This window comes from Scyliorhinus torazame, chromosome 13 (genome assembly GCF_047496885.1).
Source record: "Scyliorhinus torazame isolate Kashiwa2021f chromosome 13, sScyTor2.1, whole genome shotgun sequence".
NCBI classification, from domain to species: domain Eukaryota; kingdom Metazoa; phylum Chordata; class Chondrichthyes; order Carcharhiniformes; family Scyliorhinidae; genus Scyliorhinus; species Scyliorhinus torazame.
Window position 1 is genome coordinate 6,424,917 of NC_092719.1, and position 17,189 is coordinate 6,442,105.

Genomic DNA, 17,189 nt, shown 5'->3' on the forward strand with positions numbered 1-17,189 from the left:
ACTCCAAGAGCACCAAAGTCTGATACCTGCTTGATCGGTGCCCCATCCAGCACCTTAAATATTCACGATCCCCACAATACCATCTACAGGTTGCACTACAGCAACTCCCCAAAACATTCCTTCAACAGCACCTTCCAAACTGGTTACCTTTATCACCTAGAAGAACAAGGGCAGCAGATGCATGGGAATATCTGCAAGCTCCCCTCCAAGCCCCCCACGAGCCTGACCTGGGCTATATTGCCATTTCCTCACTGTCGCTGGCTCTAAAGTCTGGGTCCCGCTTCCTAACAGCGCTGTGGGTGTACCTACAGCAAGTGGGCTGCAACAGTTCAGGGATGCAGTTCACCACCAACTCCTCAAGCGCAATTAGGAATGAGGAATTAATGCTAGTAATGCTCACATCCGAAGAAGGAATAAAAAATATATCCTTGCAGTTAGAATGGTTTGATTGCTCCTTGCAGCTAATACCTTTTCAAAACAAAATGTGACAGAGGGAATGCGTAGGCCTGTGGTGATAGATGGTTTTACTGCCTGATATTTCACATGCCCGGGCAGCATGGTTGCGCAGTGGTTAGCACTATCCCAGCCCCGGGTCACTGTGTGTGGAGTTTGCACATTCTCTCAGTGTCTGCGTGGGTCACACCCCCACAATCCAAAGATGTGCAGGTTAGGTGGATTGGCCACACTAAATTTCCCCTTAATTTGAAAAAAAAAATAATTGGGTACTCTAAATTAATTTCAAAAAAGATATTTCACCTGCCTTTATAATCCTCACGCTCGTCTCGAACTACCTCTGTCGGCACCTTCTACTCCACCATGAAAGCTTTTTAAAAAAATGCTTTTTTTCCCAATTAAGGGGCAATTTAGCGTGGCCAATCCACCACCCCTGCATGTCTTTGGGGTTGTGGGGGTGAGACCCACACAGTCACGGGGAGAATGTGCAAACTCCTCATGGACAGTGACCCGGGTCCGGGATCAAACCCGGGTCCTCGGCGCCGTGAGGCAGCAGTGCTAACCACTGCGCCACCTTGCCGTCCAGTCTCCACTATGAAAGCCGATTAGCTGAGGCAGTAATAGATACAGCTGATCTGCATTATAATCATATGATTTGGAGGCCAGTTAATTAATGCACTACAGCAAATTTCCACAGATACACAGCTTGGGGAAGTACTTCCAACAGTACAGTAGAATTGCGATGTGAAAACAGCGTTCTACATTTGAATATGAACAGCCCAGCAAATAAAAAGGATCTTAAACAGTAGTGTGAAATAAACAGGAAACCCGGTTATTATGGAAGAAACTATAATCCCCATCACACATCAGGAAGATGTTTCTCTTTTCAATTCGGAAGCTACATTTGAGCTTCCGAGAGTATTAGGAGCACATCACTAAGAAGATTCAGATAAATGGCGGGGATATCAACAAACAGCTGCTCAGTTCGCAATGGAAACATAAATGTACACAAGCTTACAGTCACAAAATTGTACAAAGGCAAATATTGTTTATTTTTTTAGCACTGCTTTCACCAATACAGTATATGTTCTTGCTTGGAGTAGAAATGTGAGGCTGGATTCTCCGTCCTGCCGTGCCACATTTCTGTCTCACCCCGCCGGCGGGATGTTCTATTACGCCGGCCGGTCAATGGGAATTCCCATTGTGGGGCAGCCGCACGCCGTCGGGAAACCCCCGGGCTGCCGGCAAAACGGAGCATTCCGCGGGCGGAGAATCCAGCCCGTGATCTTACAATGCAGCTACCTACGAATGGATAACTGGGGGTAAATGGCAAATCCATCCAGGGTACTACTCTATCCATCCGTGAATATCATACAACTGGGCTCATTATGAAAAATGGCGGATGACAGGAATTGTGATTAGTTACTTTTAGAAACACTCGTCTGTCGCTGCATTTAGTACCTTAAGACAATAAAGAACCCCTGATTAACTCTACAACAAGCAGGATTTTTGCTGCCTCTGAGCAAGAAGTGGCTATTGTGAAGACCCCGTGACACTGGAATTAAAAAGGGGGCAGAGCTGGGAAATGGGAAAGTTCAATGACCCCCTAGTTGGAGGCAACCCTTCAGTAATATTTACTTCAGTGGTTTCTTCCTTCAGTAAGAGTACAGTGGTGTTGATGTGGCCCCGTCTTTGAGGTCAGCAATGTTATACATGTGGCATGCCACCACCACTTCTCGCAAAACTGATGTAGTGTGGGCATGGCCAAAAAAGACTGGAACAGCCTTATTTTCTCCACTTTCTGCCCCCAAAGCACTGAATGATTTGAAAAAAATGAAATCAGTATTTCTCCTTACTTCTATTGTCTGTATGTATTTCAATATTTACCACTTTCCAACATAATTTAGGATTCCACGACACACCACGATATTTAGATGCAGATCCATACGGTGTAAAAATACAAAATTGGCTTTTAGATCCATCTTGCTTGATATTTGTCCAAAGCCAGAGCAATGCCTGCAGGTTCACTTCTATTAAGGCAACAGCGAAGTTGTGGTAGTTATTTATATCACTAAAAGAATAAACAACATTACCACAATGCTCAGAAATATCTGGCACGATGGCCCAGTGGTTAGCACTGCTGCTTCACGGAACCGAATTCGATCCCGGCCCCGGGTCACTGTCCTTGTGGAGTTTGCACATTCTCCCCGTGTCTGTGTGGGTCTCACCCCCACACCCAAAAAAGATGCACAGGGTAGGTGGATTGGCCACGCGAAATTGCCCCCTGATTGGAAAAATTGGGTGCTCTAAATTTATTTTTTAAAAATAAAATAAAATTTGTATCATCCCAATTGGGGGCATAAACATTGACCATGACTACCGGGGTGTTCCAACAAGGAACCACGAACAATAACATAGCGACCATTGGGGTCGGCTATAACGGAGAGGAGGAAAACTGAACTCTTCTATTGAAATAAAATGTTAAAATACCAAAACCCAATTTAACTTGCACTCTCCACTAGCGACTAAATGCTGTGCCAAACAACGTTGAAATAAAGGAAACCATATATTAACGTAAGGAACAAAACCCCACATAGTAGAGAATCCAAATCTAATCAAAGGCAATAAGAACAACCCCAACAAGAAAAAACAAGAAATACAAACAATACAACATGCCCATCGACAGATCCATAAACCAAATTACACAGCGCGCCATTTGTGCCTTTTCACAAAACACATTTCCCGGCATGTCGAATAAGTAGTCTTTTTCCTCAAACCTGACTCAAAGACAGGCTGGATAGATCATCCCGAACCTCCATTCTTGTACAGGGCAGCCTTCACTCCATTAAAAGCGAGTCTTTTTTCCGCTAACTCTGCGCCCATGTCCTGATACAGCCTAATGGAGTGGCCTTCCCAGAGATTGCGGTGTTCCCAAGCTCATCACAGAACCCTCCCCTTTTCTTTGAAAGTATAGAATCTGACGATCACCGCACGCAGTGGATCTTCAAAATGTGGCTTCGGTCAAAGTGAGCGACGGGCCCAGTCTAGTTCAGGCGGGGATGCGAATCCACCCTCGCCGAGCATTTTGAGGAACATGTCTGGGAAATATTCCGTGGGGGTATGGCCCTCCATCCCCTCCGGCAACCCCACAATCCAGCTGTTCGGCCTCCTGCACCGGGTTTTAGGTCATTCACCGTGACTCTAAACGACGCAATGGTTTTAGCCAGCAAAGTCAGACCGGTCTCCAGCGTGGCAATCCAATCACTGTGATCCGATAAAGCCACCTCCAAGCTCCTAATTGGGACTCCCTGGACATTGACAGTGTAATAGCCTGCACGGAACACACTGGGCTGGGTTCACTGTTTTCCCATGCAGCTCGGGGGTAATGAGCTCCCCCACTAACTACGGGACTGATACCATATTGGCCAGATAGGAACTGACAGACAGAGAGAGGACCCGGTGAGGTTGAACCAGGCATCTTTACAAATAGTACGTATTATAAATAAATGCCTTCTTTGTATTAGACGTCTGACTTCCTTCACCTTTATTAAGTCAGTCTTACTAGTTTTTTCCAGAGCCACAGGAATGGTTGTGGCTTTGATCTTTAAGTCACCTTTGTCTACAGGAATAGTGCCAGAAGACTGGAGGATAGAAAATGTTGTCCCCTTGTTCAAGAAGGGGAGTAGAGACAATCCCGATAACTATAGACCAGTGAGCCGTACTTCTGTTGTGGGCAAAATCTTGGAACGGTTTATAAGAGATAGGATGTATAATCATCTGGAAAGGAATAATTTGATTAGAGATAGTCAACACGGTTTTGTGAAGGGTAGGTCGTGCCTCACAAACCTTATTGAGTTCTTTGAGAAGGTGACCAAACAGGTGGATGAGGGTAAAGCAGTTGATGTGGTGTATATGGATTTCAGTAAAGCGTTTGATAAGGTTCCCCACAGTAGGAGACTACAGAAAATACAGAGGCATGGGATTCAGGGTGATTTAGCAGTTTGGATCAGAAATTGGCTAGCTGGAAGAAGACAAAGGGTGGTGGTTGATGGGAAATGTTCAGACTGGAGTCCAGTTACTAGTGGTGTACCACAAGGATCTGTTTTGGGGCCACTGCTGTTTGTCATTTTTATAAATGACCTGGAGGAGGGCGTAGAAGGATGGGTGAGTAAATTTGCAGATGACACTAAAGTCGGTGGAGTTGTGGGGGACATAGATAAGCTGCAGTGCTGGGCTGAGAGGTGGCAAATGGAGTTTAATGCAGAAAGGTGTGAGGTGATTCATTTTGGAAGGAATAACAGGAAGACAGAGTACTGGGCTAATGGTAAGAATCTTGGTAGTGTCGATTAGCAGAGAGATCTCGGTGTCCATGTACATAGATCCCTGAAAGTTGCCACCCAGGTTGAGAAGGTTGTTAAGGCGTATGGTGTGTTAGCTTTTATTGGTAGAGGGATTGAGTTTCGGAGCCATGAGGTCATGTTGCAGCTGTACAAAACTCTGGTGCGGCCATTTTGGAGTATTGCGTGCAATTCTGGTCGCCGCATTATAGGAAGGATGTGGAAGCATTGGAAAGGGTGCAGAGGTGATTTACCAGAATGTTGCCTGGTATGGAGGGAAGATCTTCTGAGGAAAGGCTGAGGGACTTGAGGCTGTTTTCATTAGAGAGAAGAAGGTTAAGAGGTGACTTAATTGAGGCATACAAGATGATCAGAGGATTGGATAGAGAGCCTTTTTCCTCAGATGGTGATGTCTAGCACGAGGGGCATAGCTTTAAATTGAGGGGCGATAAATATAAGACAGATGTCAGAGGTAGGTTCTTTACTCAGAGTAGTACGGGCGTGGAATGCCCTGCCTGCAACAGTAGTGGACTCGCCAACACTAAGGGCATTCAAAAGGTCATTGGATAGACATATGGACGATAAGGGAATAGTGCAGATGGGGTTTAGAGTGGTTTCACAGGTCGGCGCAACATCGAGGGCCGAAGGGCCTGCACTGCGCTGTAATGTTCTATGGAGGCCAAGGCCTCTTCGATTGATCTTTTTGTTTTTTTTAAAGATTGTCCAACACAATCTGTCGACACTTCTTGATCCCTTTCGCAAAAATACGAGTGAGAACCTCAATCGTTAGTGACGTGGACGGAGAGAAAGAAACAAATTCCTCAACCTTATTTCTCTTTGAGCCCTGAAGACTTCAGACTCTGTTGACGAGTTTCTGCTCAAAGCCTTCTTAGCTTTGTTTTTTTCTGGGCCCCTCAGCAAAGAGAGAACTCTATCCCGATAACGATGATGAGTATAAACTATCCGTGACGCAAGAAAAAGGGTAAAAAGATCAGTTCTCCAGGTGGAGCCACCTTGTGCGGGTCTTCCCCATAACATTGCGCATGTTCAGGAAATGTGATTTGACAAGGATTGCAGGAGTTTTGGGAGGATACCTTTCTTGCAATCCTACATCAGGTTTCCTTCTTAGTGGCCCTTAATTTACTCTAGAGTCGCAGTCTGTTTAATAAACAAGTAAGCTTTCAGCTGATAATCTACTTGTCTAGCAAGGTGAAGGTAAAGTTGCTATCGTTCCAGATGACCACAGTCTGCTTTCCCTTCAATGGGGGGAAGCTGACTGGTGGTGATTTAACCTGAGGGTCACCACACCTCAGGTGAGGGGCAAGGTTGAGAGGGTGGGGCCTTCATGAATAACCTCAGCCGGAACGGGAATTGAACCCGCGCTGCTGGCCTCGTTCTGCATCACGAACCAACTGTCTGGCCAAGTGAGCTAAACCGGCTTGTCCAGTAACAATTTATTGGTCCCTAATCACCAGATAATTGTTTCTATAACAATTCTTATCCATTCTGTTGGCTACAGCTACTGTTATTGAGGTGCAGTGCAGCTCAAAATCATCTAACTGTTGTTCACTGTAACCTAACTAACAAGAAACGGGGGCAGCACGGTAGCATAGTGGTTAGCACAAATGCTTCACAGCTCTAGGGTCCCAGGTTCGATTCCCGGCTTGGGTCACTATCTGTGCGGAGTCTGCACGCTCTCCCCGTGTCTGCGTGGGTTTCCTCCGGGTTCTCCGGTTTCCTCCCACAGCCAAAGATGTGCAGGTTAGGTGGATTGGCCATGCTAAACTGCCCTTAAGTGTCCAAATTGCCCTTAGTGTTGGGTGGGGTTACTGGGTCATGGGGATGGGGTGGGAGTGTGGGCTTGGGTAGGGTGCTCTTTCCAAGAGCCGGTGCAGACTCGATGGGCCGAATAGCCTCCTTCTGCACTGTAAATTCTATGATAACTATGATCACTTTTGGGCTGGTAAAAAATCCCTTTAAAAAACATGAACAAGGTAAACTGAATATAAGTTTGGAGGAAAGGGGTCAATTCTTTCTTCCTATTTACTGTAGAGAGGTATGCCATATAAAGTAAAGAGGCTTCATATATAAAACACACATTCTTCATGTAGTCAGATGATTCCCTGCCTCCACAAACATGACTAACACATGAAGTGGGCCATTTGAGCAAGAAATCATACACAAAGCAAAGGAGGTGTGCAAATTGAAGACTAACCCCTCATCTTAAGCCAATTGATTGTGAGTCATTGCCTGCCTAGCAGAGCTGTAGCTCTTATCTTCTCCTTGCCCCACACTTTGCAATCAGTTCAGAACAATACAGCATAGAAGGGTGGCATTTCTTAAATTTTTAAAAATTATTTTGTGGAGTGAGGGCGTCACTGGCAAGGCCGACTATGATCTTCACTGTTTTACTTTGATTTTTAAAAAATTAATTTTTATGGGGGTTTTGCTGGCTGGGCCAGCATTTAATGCCCGTTGCCCATTTCAGAGGACAGTTAAAGATTCAACCATGTTGCTGTGTGCCTGGAGTGACATCTAGGTCAGACTGGGCAAGGACAGCAGATTTCCTTCCCTGATGGAACCAGATGGGTCTTCGAGAACAATCAGTGGTTAGGTTAGCGCGACTAAGACTAGCTTTCTATTCCAGATTTATTAACTAAATTTAAATTCAACCAGCTGGTGTGATGTGAGTGGAGTGAGATTAAGACTACACCACCGCTTCCCTTTTGAGGCCCATCACACTTGTGCCAGCTTTTTCTAAGAGCTCCACTCTTTTTGCTTCCTCTTCAAATATACATTTAATTCCCTTAGCAAGCCAGTTCCATCAATAACATCTGGCAATTTCAAGAATGCTTTCTTCGCAAAGAAAAAAGCTGGTTCAAAAAAAAAAGTCAACTAAAAGTTGTGAAGTTAGAGTGAAAATCTTAAATGTCGGAAAAGTCTCTGAGGCCTCTAGAAACAAAAGAACTTTTGTTATATTTTTCTTTTTGGACTGGTGACCGGCTCACATCAAGGTAAAGGACAACAGACCCTGGATGTCTCAGCTTCAACTCACCATGTACGGTAGAGAGATTTTGCTCGATACGCTCCAGCATCTTTGCAGGCATCTCCTCCGGGTCGGGAAGTTTCCTTTTCACACTGTTGGGGTCCGCCTTTGCCAGAATTGCACCTTTTTTACGTAGTTTGATAATGGCAGCCATCTGGAAAACATTCCACAGATTAGAATCCAGCGATATTCCCTGCAAGATACAGCAACCGTGCCGCACCCCTCCGCTCTCTTTTTTTTAATTTTCTAAAATAAATTTAGAGTACCCAATTATTAGTTTTTCCAATTAAGGGGCAATTTAGCGTGGCCAATCCACCTACCCTGCACATCTTTGGGTTGTGGGGTTGAGACCCACGCAAACATGGGGAGAACGTGCAAACTCCACACGGACACTGACCCGGGGCTGGGATCGAACCCGGGTCCTTAGCGCCGTGTTGCAGCAGTGCTGACCACTGCGTTGGCCCCCCCCTCCCCGAAAGTATCAGGAACAAGCATCTTGGCTACATTTTCCCATCCAGGAGCTTTGTGGCCAATTACACCAGGTTGAGATCAGCTAATTCAAATTACACAGAGCAGGACTTAAACAGAGGCCCATCATAAGTCTGCCTCAAACTTACAAATGACTTCATCTGGAGGGCCTGCAATGTTCACACATTTATGGGAGCAGAGTGCCACAGCGGAAGCGCACTGGGCTCATATCCTAGAGGTTGATGAATCAAACCCACTCTCTGCTAGTTATATTTTAGGCTGGTTTAGCTCAGTGGGCTAGACAGCTGGTTTGTAATGCAGAACAAGGCCAGCAGCGCGGGTTCAATTCCCGTACCGGCTTACCCGAACAGGCGCCGGAATGTGGCGACAAGGGGCTTTTCACAGTAACTTCATACTTATGACAATAAAAGATTATTATGTTCACACATGGGCAGCACAGTAGCACAGTGGTTAGCACTGTAGCGTCACAGCGCCCAGGTCCAGATTCAAATCCTGGCTGGGTCACTCTCTGTGCGGAGTCTGCACGTTCTCCCCGTGTCTGCGTGAGTTTCCTCCGGGTGCTCCGGTTTCCTCCCACTAGTCCTGAAAGACGGCTGTTAGGTGAATGGGACATTCTGAATTCTCCCTCTGTGTACCCGAACAGGCGCCGGAGTGTGGCGACTGGGGGCTTTTCACAGTAACTTCATTGCAGTGTTAATGTAAGCCTACTTGTGACAATAAGATTATTATTAGTCTGCCTCATATTTAAAGAAAGTCAGAGAAATTAGTTAGGCAGCGGAAAAGAGAGAAGAGGAGATATTGTGCGTCTTACCTTGCAGTCATCCAGTCACGTGTTCACAATGATGACGGCACAAAGGAGGGTAGAATGCAACTTACTTACGAGAGAAAAAAAAAATCCTCACAAAAACCGTAGCTGTGACTATTTTGATCTTTACTGCCAAAATAAACAGTGCACATTGTATACGTGCAATAAGTTTAATACTGGATATGCTCAGAATTTCAAATATGAACATTTTAAGGTCAAATAATTGACCTCAAATTGCCATTCAAGATTTAGGATTGTTAAATCATTTCAAATAAAAATTTATAATTTTTAAAAAATGACTAGGACAACAATTACAATTTTCAGCAACATTTGCTTACTTCAACATGTCAATAGTGGGACATATGAATAGTCGCTTGGTAGCATAGAATTTGAGTTTGGCTAAAAAAAAAAGACATGCTGTCAATGCTTTGTGTCTTGCACTCATCAAGACAGGTGCAAGAATAGCAAATTTCAAAGGGAACAACAACTTATATTGCATGGGAACAGGTTGCCGATTGGTTGGCAAGTGCACTCCAGCTGGTAGAAGCATTGCCATGGAGAATGCACCAGGCATTTACACCAACAATTAACTGCCAAGCTTTTGTTTAAATTCAAATCAGGCCAGCCAACTCTGGCCAAGGCACTGCCATGGGGAATGTTAACTGTTAATGTTAAATTAGATATTAAGCCATTAACTGTTTCCTGGTTCTCCACTGGAAATCAGCTCCTTTTCTTGTGCTGTGTAAATTGTTGCTCCCTATGAGACCTGGTACTCTTGCGTCAGTCCCGATGAGTGCGAGACAGAAAGCTTCAACAGCATTTCTCTTTTTTGTACAAGAATCTGAATGTACAAGAATGGCAGAATTTACCTTTTTGGAATCTGCATGAGGAGTCACTTGGGTTGGTGCTGACGGTGGTGATGTATCGAAAAGCAAGATATCCTCTCCTTCTGCAAAGCCTCTGCCCAGTTTAGGCGACTGTGATGTTGCAACTAATTTTTGCTCCTTGGGAAATTCTGCTCCAACCCTGGGTGATAAGTTAGAGGACAACCCTCCAGCCCCAGATGTGTGACTGCTGCTTCCACTTGGGCTCTGCATAAACCTGCAGGAAGAAGTTTTGTTATCGCAGTGAAACTTGTTGGTTGGTTGAAGGAAAAATCCAAATCCTGTCTTTACGTGTGGTGGATTTATTCACAGAATGAAACATTACAGGTAACTATCCAATTAATGTCCTCCACCTGCATGTACTTAACTTCAATGAAAATTATCACAACTAACAGCTAGCTATGTCAATGCAATAATCCATCAGTCACACATCAGAAATCAAATATTACAAAAAGTAAGTACTTTGCAGCTAAAATCATTGCATTTCACCTGTACTTGCTGAAATTCTTGAATTTACCATAAATTTATAATAAAGCTTTATTTTCAATTTGGAAGGTGAAGAACAACAATCTAGTTAACAAAGAACTATATAAGGGTGGCATGGTGGCCCAGTGGTTAGCATTGCTGCCTCACGCGCTGAGGAACCGGGTTCGATCCCGGCCCTGGGTCACTGTCCGTGTGGAGTTTGCACATTCTCCCAGTGTCTGCGTGGGTTTCACCCCTACAACTCAAAGATGTGCACGTTATGTGGATTGGCCACGCTAAATTGCCCCTTAATTGGAAAACAAAATTGGAATTGGATACTCTAAATTTAAAAAAAAAAACCAAAGAAATATATAATTTATTTTCCCAATCTGACGACTGACCCGTCAATGTTACCTCTTTTGTGACTGTTCTGCTCTCTTCCTACGTGATTCCAACATTTGACGTCTTTGCTGCTTTAATAGTTCAGAAGCTGATATTGACAGGATTGAAGGTCCTGGCTGTACATGGCTTGTTGGTCCACCTGGAAAATCAGGTAACAATGAATGACAACTTGCCCAATAGATCTATACGGATTATTTAGTCTTCTGAATCAGTGCAACAGGTATGCACAACCTTGATAAAATTCATATACCATCCCAAAGGTCTGCTACCTGCATCCTAACTCGCACCAAGACCAGTTTACCCATCAGCTCTGTGCTTTCTGACCTATATTATCTCTCAATTGAGCAAAGAGCAATGCCTTGATTTTAAAATCCTCATACCTCTGCGACTGGATCCTGAACTTTCTAACCCACAGGCCACAATCAGTAAAGATAGGCGACAACACCTCCTCCACGATCATCCTCAATACTGGTGCCCCACAAGGCTGTGTCCTCAGCCCCCTGCTATATTCCTTATACACCTATGGCTGTGTGGCCAAATTCCCCTCCAACTCGATCTTCAAATTTGCTGATGACACCACCGTAGTGGGTCGGATTTCAAACAATGGCGAGACAGAGTATAGGAATGAGATAGAGAATCTGGTGAAGCGGTGTGACGACAATAATCTCTCCCTCAATGTCAACAAAACAAAGGAGATTATCATCGACTTTAGGAAGCGTAGTGGAGAACATGCCCCTGTCTACATCAATGGGAACAAAGTAGAAAGGGTCGAAGGCTTCAAGTTTTTAGGTGTCCAGATCACCAACAGCCTGTCCTGGTCCCCCCATGCCGACACTATAGTTAAGAAAGCCCACCAACGACTCTACTTTCTCAGAAGACTGAGGAAATTTGGCATGTCAGCTACGACCGTAACCAACTTCTACAGATACACCATAGAAAGCATTCTTTCTGGTTGTATCACAGCTTGGTATGGAGCCTGCTCTACCCAAGGCCACAGGAAACTACAAAAGGTTGTGAATGTAGCCCAGTCCATCACGCCAACCAGCCTCCCATCCATTGACTCTATCTATAATTCCCGCTGCCTCAAAAAGGCAGCCAGCATAATTAAGGACCCCACGCACCCCGGACAAACTCTCTTCCACCTCCTTCCGTCAGGAAAAAGATACCAAAGTTTGAGGTCACGTACCAACCGACTCAAGAACAGCTTCTTCCCTACTGCCATCAAACTTTTGAATGGACCCACCTCGTATTAAGTTGATCCTTTCTCTACACCTTGCTATAACTGTAACATTATATTCTGCAGTCTCTCCTTCCTTCCCTATGTACAGTATGCATTGTTTGTACAGCATGCAAGAAACAATACTTTTCACTGTATACTAATACATGTGACAATAATAAATCAAATCAGTTTTAATGGCACTGTAATTGTGTGTTTTAGATCAAAAATTCCAGAGCGTTTGTACGAAGTACACAAATAATTATTTTCCCTGGCTAAATGGTGAAACTGAAATAAAACTATACCAAAAGAACAAGCTTGTCTGAGATTGAGACCCATCCACACACAAATATGGAAATTTGGATATGAAAATCAGACCATGAAACCACAATTCCAGGGCAGAGGCAAGTGAGTCCACTTTCTTTTCTTCATTTCACTATTGGAAATTATATGGCACCAGCATGAGATGCAATTTTAAATAATGTCTTTGTAGCATTATTCTGCCTGCTGGATTATTGATAGCTGAACTTGTGAGACAAAAACAGTTTGAATAAAAGAAGAGTACAAGTGGCAAGCTGACCTTTCACAGGTGCCCTGTTTAAGTGTTGCTTGAGGTTAAGAGCTCCAACTGTCGGCATTTCCATTAAATCTTTAAAATCGTCCGAGCAGCCCGTGAATACCTTTCCATTTGCAAATGCTGGAATTCCACACAAAATCTATTAGTAATTGTGACAATTCAGATATATTACTTTCCATTTGGAACATTATAAAACACTTCAATGTTCAGTGTTATTTTAAGACGTTGAAAAAGTAAAATCAATTTCCCAAACCCTTGCATGTTTCCCAATTTCAGTTTTTAAACATCTAACCTTCCTGGCCCTCTAACCTACTGGTACCCAACTCTGGACTTTGCAAATTGAGCTGATTATAAACAGGCTCAGAATGGAATATACTTGTACTACAGTTTCAATGATGGCACAAAGCACTTTGGCTTCATTTGACATCAGGTGGTGTGGTACAACGGTAGCTTAAATCTAGAGATTATAGTGGGTGGCACGGTAAAGAGTGGTTAGCACAGTTGCTTCACAGCGCCAGGGTCCCAAGTTCGATTCCCGGCTTGGGTCACTGTCTGTGCGGAGTTTGCACGTTTTCCCAGTGTCTGCGTGTGTTTCCTCCGGGTGCTCCGGCTTCCTCCCACAAAGTTCCGAAAGACATACTGTTAGGTGGACTGGACATTCTGAATTCTCCCTCTGTGTTGTAGCCACCTAAATTGGCCAACTCCCGATTTAAAATGGCGAACGGCAAAGGCTGATGGGAAAGTCAGCCAACAAGACAGAAACCGGCAGGTGCAGGTTTGCTGTGTATTAAAACTCTGCAAAAGGCCAGACAACATCGATACCAGCGACCATCACCATATCAATGTAGCAGCCATCTGCATACTGATGAGCAATCCCCGGGAACAATAAGTAACATTTTGGACACACAAAGCAAAGCCAGACTCCTCGGCGCCAGCAGGAGCCAACACAAAGGAGGTGAATGAGCACCTCAAGATCGCCCATCAATCTGGGAACCGCTCCTGTATTGGAGAAATTGAACCAAGCGATTGGGACAATGTCCAATCACTTGGGACCAGGTACAGGGTCCGCCCCGAAAGGCGGGAAGCCCCTGGGGACTATAAGAGTTAAGCTCCAAGTTCAAATCGCTCTCTTCACCTCTTCGTCCTGCCCGGGTCACCCAGCAACACGAACCAACATTGACCGTGACCGGTGCAGTGACCACCGAACAAAGTAAGTTTTAATTCAAGCTCGCTACGAGATAGGCGCTCCTAGCTACCAATCCGTACCAACTTCGAATCCCGCAGACTCCGAACCCGAACGAAAGGCCTTTTGTTCCCCTGACCTGGTGGACCAGTCCAAAGTTAAGTATAGGCCTGTTAGTTGTAGTAGCTTAGGCATAGACTTTGTGCATGAGTAGCGATTACGGTGTATAATAAATGTGCTTTGATTTGAATCTTACTAATCGGTGTATTGGGGTATTGATCATTACTCGGACTTGAACCTCGTGGCGGTATCATAAAGATACCTGGCGACTCGAGAGAAAAGGTAATAAAACAGAGCAATTGAGCCTAGGAGAAAGTTAGCAACAGTGTACCCGAACTGGTGCCGGAACGTGGCGACTAGGGGCTTTTCACAGTAACTTCATTGCAGTGTTAATGTAAGCCTACTTGTGACAATAAAGATTATTATCTAAGGACACTGAATCAAAGGGGAGTGAAAGAAGATGGAATTTACTTTGCCCAAAGTCAGTTGCAATCTCATGCTCATTCCTGGTTTCATCTAACATTTTATTAAGAGTGACTCAGCATATTTTTCCACATTAGCCTTGATTAAATTTTTTGACTATGATGGTGAGGGGTGTCATTCAGTTCAAGGACTTTGCACATGTACAATGTATTTCTCCATCCACGTCACCCTCTTCCTCAATTGGCTTACTGGAGTACAGGATTGTAGACACTTTTCTTAAGGAACATGAGCACGGATGCACAATACAGGCTACGGTCAATGCACATCTATTACATTTTTTAAAAAATCTGACATCACCTGCAAAGAGAATTTTTCTGGCTTGAGATGATTTTTGAAAAACAAACAAACTATTTGTTCCCAGAATGTAGGTGACTTTGGCCAGGCTGCATTTATTGATCCAACTTGCACACAGCAAGCTCCCACAAACATCAATGGGATAATGATCAGATAATCTTTGTTTTTGTGCGATGTTGCTAGATATTAATAATCTTTATTGTCACAAGTAGGCTTACATTAACACTGCAATGAAGTTACTGTGAAAATCCCCTAGTCGCCACACTCTGGCGCCTGTTCGGGTACACAGAGGGAGAATTCATAATGTCCAATTCACCTAATAGCACATCTTTGGACTGCGGGAGGAAACCGGAGCACCCAGAGGAAACCCATGCAGACACGGGAGAACGTGCAGACTCCGCACAGACAGTGACCTAAGCTGGGAATCGAACCTGGGACCCTGGCGCTGTGAAGAAACAGTGCTAACCACTGTGCTACCGTGCCACCCATATTACCCAGGACACTGAGAATTCACACTTGCTCTTCTTCAAAATAGCACCAGGGATCTTTTAGATCCACCCGAGACAGTAAGCAGGCTCTTGGTTTAACAACTCATCCGAAAGAAAGCACCTTTGTTCATTTGTAGCAGTAGTGGATGTTCTCATTGAACTGACACACTCCTTGCAATGGTTATGTTGTTGCCATGATAGAGTTAAGGCATGGTGATTCCAGAAGACTGGCTTTGTTGCTCGAAAGGAGATCATCTCCTCTTGGACAATAATCACTTATTGCAACTAATGTTCCTTCTTTATTTCTGGAAAGTGTACAGTAAGTTACCCACTTCCAAGAGGACTATCTCCCTTTATGCCACAAAAAGCAATTCTATCTCACATTACCCATCTTCTTCTTAGTTTCTTGAACAATATTATCTGCGCCTTTCACCACCATGTGCGCCAGGGTCGTCTGAATACTTTTGTTGGGACCTGCTGCTCGACTGTGAAAACAAACAAAAAAAATCAAGTGTAAAAATTGTCTTTATAACAATAATCTTTATTATTGTCACAAGTGGGCTCACATTAACACTGCAATGATGTTACTGTGAAAATCCCCTGGTCGCCACACTCCAACATCTGTTCGGGTACACAGAGGGAGAATTCAGAATGTCCAATTTAACTAACAAGCACGTCTTTCAGGACTTGTGGGAGGAAACCGGAGCACCCGGAGAAAACCCACGCAGACACGGGGAGAACGTGCAGACTCCGCACAGACAGTGGCGCAAGCGGAAATTGAACCCTGGCTATCGTGCCGCCCATTATTAACTTCAGAATAAAACCATGAAGAACATTAGTGACCTTAAAAGAAGGCATTTCATTTTGCACTCTTGTCAGCTACAGATTTTCTTTTCATCATCTATTTGTATATAGACAAACCAAACAAGGTTTTTCAAAAAAGGATGATATTTCTCTGTTGGCTTCAGCTCTTTCAGTTCCAAGCAGGAAACATTTAGGGTTAAAGATGTAATGAATTGCTAATGACAGCTCCCAAAATGACTTAGTAGTAAATACACCTCCTAAAAATGTACAAGCTGAAACATAGGAATTAGGAGCAAAAGTAGGTAATCCAGCCCTTCGAGCCTGCTCCGCTATTCAATCAGATCATGACTGATCTCTTTCTGCTCGCAAATACACCTCCCTACCTGTTCCCCATATCCTTTTAACCTGTTCTTAATTTTAAAAAATCAGAAATATATTTATCTTCTTCTTGAAACCATTTAATGAACCACCCTCTGTGAGAAGTAGTTCCTTCTCATCTCAGTTTTAAATCTACCGCCTCTCAACCTAATCGCCTTAGGAATTCGCAGAAGAATTTCCCAATTGTTCCTGATGCAGCTGCAACAAGACCTTTAACACAATAAACCCGCCAAGGCACTTAATTGGAGCATTATCAAACTGAATTTGACACCAAATCCCATTATGAGCTACATGCCGTTTGTTCATTTATTTTGATGGGGATGGGTAGGATTGGCTGGTTTGGTCCAGATAGCAATCGTGTAACTGGTTGTACCACGTCTTGATGGGACAGACTTGATGCTCTTTCCTCACCTTTTTTGCATGTATTAGTTGCCCCCACTGCAAACTGAAAATTTTGCAGCATCACATATCAACCAAGTATGTAGAGTAGCCCAAGCTGCACTAGACAAGAGTTTTAAAAGATTTTGCTGAGCGAAAGATAAATCGTAGTTCAAACAAATACTCCGCGTAGTAATCAACCCACTGCACTAAGTGCTTGCTTACACTGAGGCTGCGTATGATGCTGATGACACTCCTCCGTAGTGGAATCCTTGCTGGCACAACCTCTCTTTCAGACCGCCACCCTTGCCATGCACTTTGTTTGGCGCACGGCCAGAGAAGCTGGACTGCAAGTCAGCTCGCTTGGCACTAAGCTTTTTGTACTGGGCTTTGACGTGGTACTCACAGTATTCACAGTCCATCTGAAAACAAAGGAGGCACAATAGA

General features: G+C 44.2%; 1 protein-coding gene across 3 annotated transcripts in view; it reads right to left on the reverse strand.

Moving 5' to 3' along the window:
• The window catches only part of mcm10 (minichromosome maintenance 10 replication initiation factor), a 79,546-nt gene that overhangs the window by 34,677 nt on the left and 27,680 nt on the right, over positions 1-17,189 (reverse strand). For all 3 annotated transcript variants that reach the window (XM_072470997.1, XM_072470996.1, XM_072470994.1), the window contains exons 10-15: positions 16,968-17,164; positions 15,570-15,667; positions 12,678-12,794; positions 10,894-11,020; positions 10,000-10,231; positions 7,846-7,990 (exon numbers count right to left, since the gene is read on the reverse strand). In XM_072470997.1, the coding sequence (XP_072327098.1) occupies positions 7,846-7,990; positions 10,000-10,231; positions 10,894-11,020; positions 12,678-12,794; positions 15,570-15,667; positions 16,968-17,164 (916 nt within the window). The remainder of the gene's footprint in view (positions 1-7,845; positions 7,991-9,999; positions 10,232-10,893; positions 11,021-12,677; positions 12,795-15,569; positions 15,668-16,967; positions 17,165-17,189) is intronic.